Here is an 11536-nt window from a genome sequence, read left to right as displayed (position 1 = left end):
TTTGAAGGGATTTAATCTTTAATTTGAGATTAATGACATTGCTTAATAATTTCTAGTTCTATTCGATCACTTGTCTTTGCACTAGGCATGATTAGGATCTCTTCCTGCCAGTTATCCTAACGTTGATCCAACAATACCTCAAGTATCGGAGCTGTCGAAATGTTTCACTTTTAAATGTCAGTTCCTGAAACACTGCTTTTTACCAGTGCCTTCATTCCTACTTGGACTGCTTCCTTCAAGAATGTTAAAAAAAAAAAAGGAAAAATTCAGTGGCATAAGTAAATAGTAGTTAATGATAGAAACTACAATATATATGAATGATTAAAACATAATGTAAATGAAAGATTGTATAAAATATAAGCCAGAATGCCCCTTGGAGTCAAGGATTCTGAAGCTTCGTCTCACATACCTTGGGCATGTTGCAAGGAAGGACTGATCCTTGGAGAGGGACATCATGTTTGGCAGAGTGGAGGGGCAGTGAAGGAGAGGAAGACCCTCAAAGAGATGGATCGATTTTGTGAGTGGAGTGGTGGGAATGAGTGTGTTTGGGATGGCTAGGTTGGTATAGGACAGAAGGGCATTTAGAGCTCTTGTACATAGGGTCACTATGAGTCGCAAGTGACTAGATGGCACACAACAACAACAACAACATGAATGAAACACAATGTAAGGAAATTATTATATGCAAACTAATAAAAACGTTAAACAAAAAACAACATTGGTTCTTGATTGGTTCTGAAATGATTGAGCAGTGACCAGTTCTTTACGGTATGATGACCCTGTCTATTCCTATCCATCTTCCTTTGGAGCTTCACATGTCATTCAATATGGTGCCCGTTGTTGTTGGTTGGTATTGAGTTTACTGTGACGCATAGTGACCCTCTGAACAACAGATTGATATCTTGCCTGCTTCAGTGCTGTCCTGGCCATCTCTCTGGGCTTAAGTCATTGTTACAGTCACTGCGTCAGTCTATCTCCCTGGGGATCTTCCTCTCTTTGTCAGGCCTTCTATATTTCCAAGCATGCTGTCCTTTTCCAAGGAGTAACCCCTCCTGACAGCATGCCCAAAGTATGTGAAACAAAGTCTCACAATCTGTGCTTCTAAAGAGGATCCTGCCTGCACTTAGAGATGGATGTGTTTGTTCCAGGATATCCGCCATACTCTTTTCCAAAACCACAATTTAAAAGAATTAATTAGTCTTCCATCTTCTTATTAATTGTTCAACTTTCACATGCATATGAAGCAATTGAAAACTCCACGACTTGAGTTTGGTCCATAGAACCCTTTACTATATTACAACTTGAGGACTGAATTTCCCCCCCCCTGTTCTTTCATCTTGAAAGTTGCCAAGCATACTTTTCCCATTTCATTTTCTACCTCCAGGTCTTTTAACAGTTTATCATAGTATTTTATTTCTATTTTTGAGCTGCTCTTTGAAATCAGCTTTTTTACTTATCTCTTTCTTTCATTTAGCTACTCTATAATCTAGAGTAAGTTCCAGAGTATCTTCTGACGTCCATTTTGGTCTTACTTTCTTATTTTTAAAACAACATGTTGTTTTCATGTATGATGTCCTTGAAAACTTATTTAGTATTCTGGTTTTTTTTTTTGTTTTTTTTTAGTATTCTGTTTTTAGTGTTTGATGCATCAAATCTATTCTTTAGATCATGAATTCAGGTAGGATATATTCAAGGTTGTATTTTGGCTCTCATAGGTTTGTTTTCATTTTCTTTATAGCTTCAGTTTGAACTCATATACAAACAATTTGATGGTCTATTCTCAGTTGACTCCTCAGGCTGTTCTGATATTTAATTATCTCCATTATCTTTTTTACAGAAATAGTGAATTTGATTCCTGTGTATTCACCTGTAGAAGTTCATGTGCATAGGTATGGTTTATGTTGTTGAGAGAAAAAGACATTTGCAGTGAATAAGGAAGTATTGACAATATACCACAACTTGGTTGAATCTCTAAAGCATTATACTAAGTGAATAAGAGCCAAATATGAAAGTTCATTGACTGTATGATTCCATCTTGGTGAAATATCTAGGATAAATACATTCTTAGAGTCAGAAAGTAAACTAATGGTTCCAAGGAATGGGAAGCAGAGGAGGGGAGGAATGAAGAGTAACTGCTTACTGGACACAGGGTTTCTTACTGGGCTAATGAAAACGTTTTGTAACCATGTAGAGGTGGTTGTTTGCTTTAAAATGGTTGGTCTCATGCTATATATTCATCTAGTCTCAATTTAAAATGGGATCTAATATAAATTTGATCAATTTACTGAAAATATAAATTAAATGGAAAAACAGAGAACATGTTAAATGTAAATAGGGTTAATATAATCAGGAAAATAGACACAGGGTGTAGAACATTCTAATGGAAAAGAATTCCCTTTCTTCAATAAAAATTTGCAAGAAAAGAAAAAGAGGTGAAGAATGATATGCTTTAGTGCCTTTTAAATCACATCAACCAGTTACAGTGTGTGAACTTCTATCCAAATAGATTATATTTTTGTAAAGTCCACAAAAACTAACAACTTACAAATTCATAAGAAATGGAAGAATATGAACACTGGATATAATTTTAGATATGAATCAAGGGTTTGAACTGGCTCCAGTTTAGCCATGGTCAATGAGGCATGCCAGTTACATAGCAACCAAATATCCTGAGTGAGATTTTGACAGAAAGGAAGCCTTAGAGTAGGTCAAATGGACTGAAAGAAATTAGAGATCTGCTTTTCAGTTCTTCTTGGAGATTTAAACATGAGCTCACTTAGTGAAAGCTCAGCCTTGTACTGCATGTCTTTCTTTTAGTGATACTAACCCTTTAGGGAGGTCAAGTGGCCTAGCAGCAGTCAGGAAATCAAAAGACGAGTTGCATTAGGAAAATCTGCTGTCAGGGATCTCTCCAGAGTACTGAAAAGCAACGATGTCAGTCTAGAGATTGTTGTTGTTGTTATGTGCCGTCGAGTCGCCTGCGACTCATAGCGACCCTATGTACAACAGCCCTAAACTCCGCTCTGTCCTGTGCCAATCGCACTGTCTCTGACACTCCCATCCCAATTATCCCAGTCACTGAATCAATCCACCTCATAGAGGGCCTTCCTCTCCTGCGCTGTCCCTCCACCCTCCCAAGCATGATGTCCTTCTCCAAGGACCTGTCTCTCCTCACAACATGTCCAAAATATGTTAGACGGAGCCTCAGAATCCTTGCCTCCAAGGAGCCACCCGGTTTAACCCTTTCCAGGACAAATCTGTTTGTTTTCCTAGCAGTCCATGGTATTCTCAATACTCTTCTCCAGCACCACAGCTCAAAGGCATCAATTCTCCTTCTATCCTCCTTGGTCATTGTTCAACTCTCTGATGCATAACAGGTGATTGCGAAGACCATGGCCTGTATCAGACGCACCTTAGTCTCCAAAGAGACACCATTGCTCTTCAGCACTTTGGAGAGGTCCCTAACAGCAGACTTTCCCATTGCAATGCGCCTTTTAATTTTCTGACTGCTGGTGCCAAGACTGTTGACTATGGAGCCAAGCAAACTAAAGCTGTGTACAATCTCAGGCCGTGGTCTTCACCATTACTTTCTATGCATCAGAGAACTGGACAATGACTAAAGATGACAGTAAAAGAATCAATGCCTTTGATGGTGGTGCTAGAGAAGAGTCTTAAACATATCATGAACTGCCAAGAAAACAAATGTGTCTGTTTTGGAGAGGGTGAAACCAAGTCTTTCCTTGGAAGCTAGGTTTTTGAAGCTCTGTCTCACATGCTTTGGGTGTGTGGCCAGAAAGGACTGGTTCTTGGAGAAGGACATCATGCATGGAAGGGTGGAGGGACAGTGCAGGAGAGGAAAACCCAGATGATATGGATTTATGGTGTAACTTGGGCAATAGGGATAGGTGTATCAGAGTCAGTGAGACTGACTCACGACAGGGCAGGCTTCAGAGCTGCTGTACATAGGATTGCTATGAGTCACAGTTGACTCGACCACACAACAACAGTGGCCTAGCAGTAAGGAAAAAAAGCATGAGGTTTGAATCCACTGGCTCCTATGAGAAAGAAAAATGGGCAGTTTTGTTCTGTGCGATTCACTGCCTCTAAAAATCCGAGTGTCACCTAGGAGGTGGTTCTGACTCTATGGCACACAACTGCCCTTTACGATTTCAGTTCTTTATCAAGTTCTAGAAAGTTTTCAAAAAGTTTGGGCAGCCTTCCCACGCCCCACCATCAGCACTATTTTGTTTTCTAGTTGACCTTCCAAACATACCAGTGTTTGCAAGCTACTCAAGAGGTATTGTTTTGAAGAAGGGACTGAAGAAGAGGGGTTTTCCTTCATCTCAATTTGCTCTTCAGAGGGAGAAAGTGGGAGAAAGATGGGCAATCTCCTCCCATGCAATTAACTGCCTCTGAAAACCTACTGGAAGATCAGCTATGGGTCGGTTCTAACTTGACAGTTGTTATGTTGCCGTTGAGTCAAGTATGTCTCATAGTGACCTTATGAACAAAAGATCTGAAGCCTGTTCTATGCACAAGAGCCCACTGTGGCAAACACCATGTTGCAACTGACTTCCAGTTTGGGCTCTACCACTATAGTACTATAACTACCCTCATTCCTTTAGTGTTTAGGGTTTTCAAAGGCCTGTTATTTAAGAAGTAGATAGCCAACCCTCCTACCTAGTCTGTCTTAATCTGGAAGCTCTACTGAAACCTGTCCACCATGGGTAACCCTTATGGCATTTGACACACCAGTGGCACTTCTTTCACTATCACAGCAACCCCAAATTATCTCAGTACAACAAAATGACAGACAAGTTCTGTACCACTTACTCGATAGTACTTAACAGAGATGGAGAAAGGGCTACTGGAGTTTGTAATTCAGTTGAGTGTCCATGAAGGAAATTTATCTTAATAAATAGTCCCTAGGTACACAGAGGATGAGCACATTCAGCTGCTAACTGAAAGGTTGGAAGTTCAAATCTAGTCAGAAGTGTCTCAGAAAGGTGGAGCAATCTACTCCTGAAAATCAGCCACTGGAAACTCTGTGGAGCTCAACTCCATAGCTCAACCTCACTGGGCCGCCATGGGTTGGAAAGGCCTTGTGCCAACTGGTGGGGGTACCATCCTCAACCTTACTGCCCACCCCTATCCTTAAAACACCTTGTTTGAAATCCACCTAATAGATTTTGAGAAAAGTATTTTATAACTGTCGATAGGACCCGCGAGAAACAGTCCATAGGGAGATGTATAGCTAACACAAAGGAGCCTCTTTCAGGGTTCGAATCCAGCAGCCAATCTGCAGGAGAAAAAGATGGGCAATCTCCTCCACAGTGATTTACAGTCTCTGAAACCCCAGGTGAGTCAGCTATGACTCCGTTCTCCATAGCATACTCCAATGGTTAAGCGCTGACGAAGCAAAACTCTGAGGATTCTAATCCACTTAGAGGCGCCTTGGAAGACAGGCCAGGGATTGAAGCAAAATCACAGCCTTGAAATCCTTATAGAGAGCTGTTCTGGTCTGCAACCCATGGGGTTGCCACGGAAAGGAATCAAATCAGTGGCAACTAGTTTGGTTTGGTTTGAGTAGATGAACAGTGGCATAAAGAGGAGTGAAACGGGGTTGTAACTTCAAAATTTTCTGAATCGGAAATTGACAATAAAAAAAGTTTTAATTTGCCAAAGGCAAATAGTAAATAGCCTCTGTGACAATTCGTATTAAATTGCTGATTTAACGATCTTGCACAGCCAGCAATGGAAATGGTACCTGAATAAAAATTGCTCGTTGGTGCATCCCTCCCAGGGCTCAGGCGGCATCTGCCACTCCTAGAAACGCCTCTGTCATGTGCAAACAGGTCTGCAAAACCATTGTAAGGAAGGCATGAGATGTGTAAGTCCCAAAGCAGTTTTCTCACCCAGCTCTCCAATCTTGGCTGGCTAGCTTGTCTAGAGGGTGGAGTGTAGATGGTGCCGGGAACATAGTGGCGAGCGAGCTGCTAGAGAAGCGGAAAAACAGCAGGAAACCTCGTCCCTAAAGAGCAGCAGGGCTGCATTTTGCGCACTAGGAGGCAGCACTGCGCTGAGGAATCCGCACTAAATTCCCTGCCGCCGGCATGTGTATCCTAGGACATGTCCCTTGCCCGCCAGGCCTCAACGTCCGCATCTGAAAAGTGGGAAGCAGCTGGTAATAGTGACAGGAAAAGGAATGAAATGGGCAAAGTTGCAAAGTACATTCAAGGGACCCTTTGTCCGTTGGCATTCTAGGCACTGATCAGTGCGCACTCATGTAATGCTGATTTCTATATACAAGTTCTGGGAGCCAAGGGGTGCGGCATAGTTGGCCTCCCACCCCGGCCGGCCCAGCCAAGGGTCCCCCAAATTTTCCCAAGCGCATCCTGAAGCTCGCGCGAGCCAGGCGTGGGAAGACTACAGTTTCCAGAGTGCCCTGCGGCGACGGGCGGAGTCGAAGAGCGCCCTCAGCCAATTAGGGGGTCTCGGGGCGAGGCCGGAGAGCGGCAGGTGGAGCCGCGGGCCGGTGGGCGGGCGCGGGGGCAGGGTCCCCGGAACGCGTCCAGGGGCTCGCGGGTTGAGCGGCGGGCGCGGTGCCAGCGGAGCCGGCATTCCGGAGGCGGCCCCGGGACGGGACGAGGCAGGGGCGGGACCACCGGCCGGCGCGGTTCCGGGTCTCTGGCCGCGGCACAGCCCAGGGCGCACTTGACCCGGTCGGCAGCGGGTAAGGGCGCGTCTGGGGAGAACCCCCGAGCGCCGCGGCGGTCTCCACCCCCGTCCTCGAGGCCACCGAGCCACAGTCACAGTCGGAGCCGGCGCCACCTCGTCCCTAGGCTCGCGCTCCCCTAGCTATGGCTTTCGCCAATTTCCGTCGCATACTGCGCCTGTCCACCTTCGAAAAGAGAAAGTCCCGCGAATATGAACACGTCCGCCGGGACCTGGACCCCAATGAAGTGTGGGAGATCGTGGGCGAACTGGGCGATGGCGCCTTCGGCAAGGTTTACAAGGTGAGGATTCTGGCAGCGGGTGGGCAAGTGGCCGGGGCGCGTGGAGCGGCTCCGGAAGGAAGGGGCGCTGGTCCCCCTGAAGCCTGGCCACAGCTCGGGAGGACACAGAGGGGCTGCCCTGGCACTGAACGTGGGGTCCCAGGCCCTCGCCCCGTGACCCTTATTCTTTGGGAGACCTCGCTTGGTTCAGCTGAGTCCCTGCGACCTGGGGCCCCCCTCTGGGCACGGCTGCTGCCCACCAAGTTCGGTTTTGAGCACTTCCTGTACGCGGGGCACTGCAACTCGGCTTTGAAGGGGAGACAAAGGGGCGCTCGGCATCCCAGAGGGCATCCAAAGCACCCGCAGTAGACAAGCAAACAAACAAGACTGATACGAGCCATACTTTTAAAGTGAGACCATGCAGATGCTGTGCTTGTGCCGGGGCAACTGGAGAGACTGGCCGCGGTCCTATCTGGGAACCATGAGATGGAGCAGAGGAGAAAACACTCAGAGATGAGCTGGAGACAGGCGCGTAGCGTCAGAAGTTAGGCGTGGCAAGGTGGACCGGGGACATGGGAGGCGATGGCCCCAGGAATGCTGGGCTGCAGGCATCAGATTTGACTGTGTGCCTCTGAGTCATAAGTGGGGAGTCTCCCCGTTTGCAGTCACCTCTCGCCTAGAGGAATAGGGGCCGTGCGCACTTGTGGCGCATTGGGTGGGGCAGAACTGATTAAACCTAGACTGGCTTGCAACAGGACGTTGTGGGTTTCTGCTCCTGTGATCTGTTCTGTTTGCCACATTGTGCTGGGGGCCCACACACTCTACCCGGGCTCTACCCTTTCCCAGATCTCCATTTCTCTAGGAAAACCTTTATTGGGAGGATTCCACGTGCTAAGCTGGTGTACATCTTCAGCTGGGTGCCTCCCCCTTAAACGCACTTTCTTTATACTTGGGGACTCAGTTTGGAGCTCAGTTCACCTCACAGTTGTCCCTACTGGAAGCTGCGCTTCTCCAGGCCCACCAGGGGAGGACTTACTCTCTTGGCCTTGATAGTGGCCTAGGGCCCAGTTGCTCCAAATGTGGCCCTTGGACCAGCAAACACCAGCAGCACCTCCTGGGAATATGATAGAAATGTGTAATCTGGGGCCTCACCACAGACTGAATTTGAATCTGCATTTTTAAACGAGCTCTCTGGTTCCTGAGTACTCTAAAGTTTGAGAAGTTCTCCTTCAGAGAGGTAGAGAGTAGGGGCAACTTTAAGGCCAGTGAACACCTTCAGGATGCTGCTTGTGTTACCTTCCATCTCCACTTTGACCCAGCACTTCTTGTTATGGGAGGGGAGCTCCCACGGGAGCAAAGTTCCTGTGGTTTCCAGACACTCACACCCCTGGTCTTTGGGCTGATTTGCTGCTTTTCTCTGCTGGAGGACTCTGCACTCAGGTGAAAGCAGACAGAGCATGTTCTGAAGGAGCCCTGGTGGCATTGTGGGTTACTCGTTAACTCGCTAACTGAAAGGTTGAGAGTTCAAATCCACTAGCCTCTTCAAGAGAAAAAGATGGGCAGTCTTCTACTGTAGTGATTTACTGTCTCAGGAACCCAGTGGAGGATTGGAACCAACTCCAGGGCAGAGAGTTTTGTTTCAGTCACACTATGAAGGCCTAGTGATATCATGGGGTTAATAATGGAAAGGTTGACAGTTCAAACCCACCAGCTACTTGGAAGGGGAAAAAAATGAAGCATTCTGCTCCTGCCCAGATTTACAGCTTTTGGAAATCCTGTGGAGCAGTTCTCTGCTCTGTGAGATCAGCTCTGGCTGACTCACTTCCACCTTGTAGTTTTCTTTATCCTGTCCATAGCCTCATCATTCTTGGCAGGGGATGAGGAAATAATCCCTCTGGACACCTGCTGTATGTTCCTGTGCAGTCAGACCAGAGTCTGCTGCTCTAGATGTGCTCTGGTTTAGCTCAATCTGCTCTGCTTTCTCTGGAAGGTGCAATTGGTGTGAGTTTAGTGCACACTTCTGACGTTCACTGATGTTTTCCCCTGTTTCCTTCTGACCCATGACAACACCACATAGATCTACGCCCCACAGGATTTTCAGTGGCTGATTGCTCTGAACCAGATCACCAGGCTTTTCTTTCTTCTGAGGCACCTCTGGGAGGACATGAACTGCCAAACTTCTACTAGTGGATGAGCACTTACTTGAACTCTGTGCACCACCCAGGAACTCTGTCTCCCTCCCCAAATTTCTCATAGTGCCATACGGTTTGCTTTCTTTCAACCATAAATGAGGACCTTTGCCCTCACATTTGTCAGGTTTTCTCTCACTAGTTTCAGATGTCAATTCTGCCTGCTTTTGGCCTGCTAAAGGAGCCGTGGTGCCAGAGTGGCCTATTATCTACTAAACACAACGTCAGTAGTCCAAGCCCATAAGCTGATCCAAGCTAGAGAAGTGGACAGTGGCGGGAAGAAAAGTGCAACAATGAATGAATGGAAGTCCAAAATCTCTGTAGATGTTCATTGACATTAATAAAAAACAAACAAATAAAAAGCCCACTTTTAGCCTCAGAAGCCTGTTAAGAGGGTTTCCATGATTTGGAATAATCGTAAAAAGTAGGTTTACTCTGTTATAATCCCCTGCTGCGCTAGGTATTTCACACAGAGGAACTCATCTGATTCACAACAAGTTTGCCTCTTCCAGATTTTCCACAACATGGGCCCCTTTACACGGGAGTTTGGTTCTCAAAGTTTGTTTCTCATCCACCCTCTCCTCACCTTCAAACACACCGGGAGAGGACTCTGGGCCCATTTTTTCTGATGAGTGTCTTAAAAGATCTTTAAAGCCTAAAGGCGTTCAGTTTCAGGTTACATAGCAAGACTCTAACCCCCTTGTGATAATCGCAGTCACCACCACTTCCTGAGGAGAAGAGATGGGTTACAATTAGTTTTGTTCAAGGTTAAGCTCATTCTCCCACACACCACCCCACCCCCCTAGGGTTGCAAGTTGGTTACAAAATAAAATCATCACCTTTTTCTAGATACAAAGTAATGTTCACAAGCTATGTGCCTTCAAAATTTTCAACATTAAAATAATCTTTATTCTGGGGAAAAAATTTGTTCTGAAGGCAAGGTAGAAAGGGGGGAAGTATTTGTATGATGGTGAGTGGAAAAAGCTGCCTTTGGCAGGGCACGGCTGTTGTCATAGCAGCTGACTAACACAGGTACTTGTATACTGAAAAGGGCAGCGACTGTGAAGAAATACACCAGGTTTAGATGGATGGATAAGATGGGGGTTGTTCTCCTTGAAAAATGCTTTCGTTTTGATCTTATGTCGTCTGTGAGCTGTTAAAAAGTTTATTTTCTTGCCAATTTAGAAACAATATGTTGTTGGTAAGGGCTGTCAAGTCAAGTATGACTCATAGCCACCCTGTAAAGCACAGATCTGAACTCTGTCCTTTCCTGTGTCACAGTCTCTGACACCCTCAAGCCCATTGCCACAGTCACCATGTCAGCTCACCTGGTTGAAGGTCTTCCTCTCTTTCACTGCGCCTCCACCCTCCCAAGCATGATGTCCCTCTCCAAGGAATAGCCTATCAACATGCCCAGACTAAGTAGCACGAGTTTACTAGGCTCTGGCGCCCTAGTGAGTAGGAAGTTTCGCTGGTAACCCAGAGCTGGAACCTCTCTGGCAGTTCAAACCCAATAGCTGCTCCAGTGAGAAAGAGGGACAATCCCCTCCCGTGCAGTTTGCAGCCTCTGAAAACTCGCTGGAGGGTCAGCTATGAGTGGGTCTGACTCACAGCAATGGATTTTGAGGGTTTTTTTCCTTGAGTTTATGATTAGGAACTCTGATGGTATTGTGTATTTCACATTCCCCTGCTGACTCAAGGCTGCTTCTCAGGAGAAAGATGGGCAGTCTTTTGCCGGGATAATTTCAGTCTCGGAAAGCCTGCGGGAGTCTCACTGTGAGTCGGAATTGACTCAATGGTAGTGGGTGCTGGTTTGTAAAATTGAAAATGTACACCCAAATAGCAAATAAAAAAAACCCCAAAAAACCGAAACCAACAGCCCAACTACTGCCATTGGCTGTTCTGTTCTACATAGTCGATGGATACAATAGGAGGAGAATGCAGAAAATAACCCTCAGATTCCTTAAAAAAAGCCTGGACTGAGCTGGTAAAGACTAGAGAAACTCCCGTGATGCTTTCAACTTGGAACTGCAGTCGCATCCAGAGGTCACCTTTCAGCCAAATCTTAAAAAGCTAAATTAGAGCCAGCACGCTTTAGTCCTTTCCATCTCATTAACACTCTCCTGATCACCCCGTGAGCGCTCCCTGTCAGGCTCCAAGGCAGTAAACCCTCAGGGGAGGAGACCACCTCCTCTCTCTCCATGTTAGCTTCGAACTGCTAATATTTGAGTTAGAATCCCAACATTTAACCAGCTGCGACCCCAGGCTCACTCTCGGGGGTCATCTTTCAGCCAAATAGTAGGTAAACTCATAAACAGTGTTGTGATGAGGATTGTGGTTCCTTAAATAATC

At 46.1% G+C, this 11536-nt stretch overlaps 1 protein-coding gene across 1 annotated transcript in view; it reads left to right on the top strand.

Moving 5' to 3' along the window:
* The first annotated feature begins 6655 nt into the window (after positions 1–6655).
* The window catches only part of STK10 (serine/threonine kinase 10), a 173091-nt gene continuing 168210 nt past the window's right edge, over positions 6656–11536 (top strand). The window contains exon 1 of the mRNA XM_006884349.1: positions 6656–7016. Within this exon, the coding sequence (XP_006884411.1) occupies positions 6861–7016 (156 nt within the window). The 5' untranslated portion in view covers positions 6656–6860. The remainder of the gene's footprint in view (positions 7017–11536) is intronic.

The sequence above is a fragment of the Elephantulus edwardii genome, unplaced genomic scaffold (genome assembly GCF_000299155.1).
Source record: "Elephantulus edwardii isolate Elephantulus edwardi_28Jun2011 unplaced genomic scaffold, EleEdw1.0 scaffold00033, whole genome shotgun sequence".
In the NCBI taxonomy this organism is placed as follows: Eukaryota; Metazoa; Chordata; class Mammalia; order Macroscelidea; family Macroscelididae; genus Elephantulus; species Elephantulus edwardii.
Note: the sequence above shows the minus strand (reverse complement) of the source record. Positions and strands in the feature narration are given on the sequence as shown.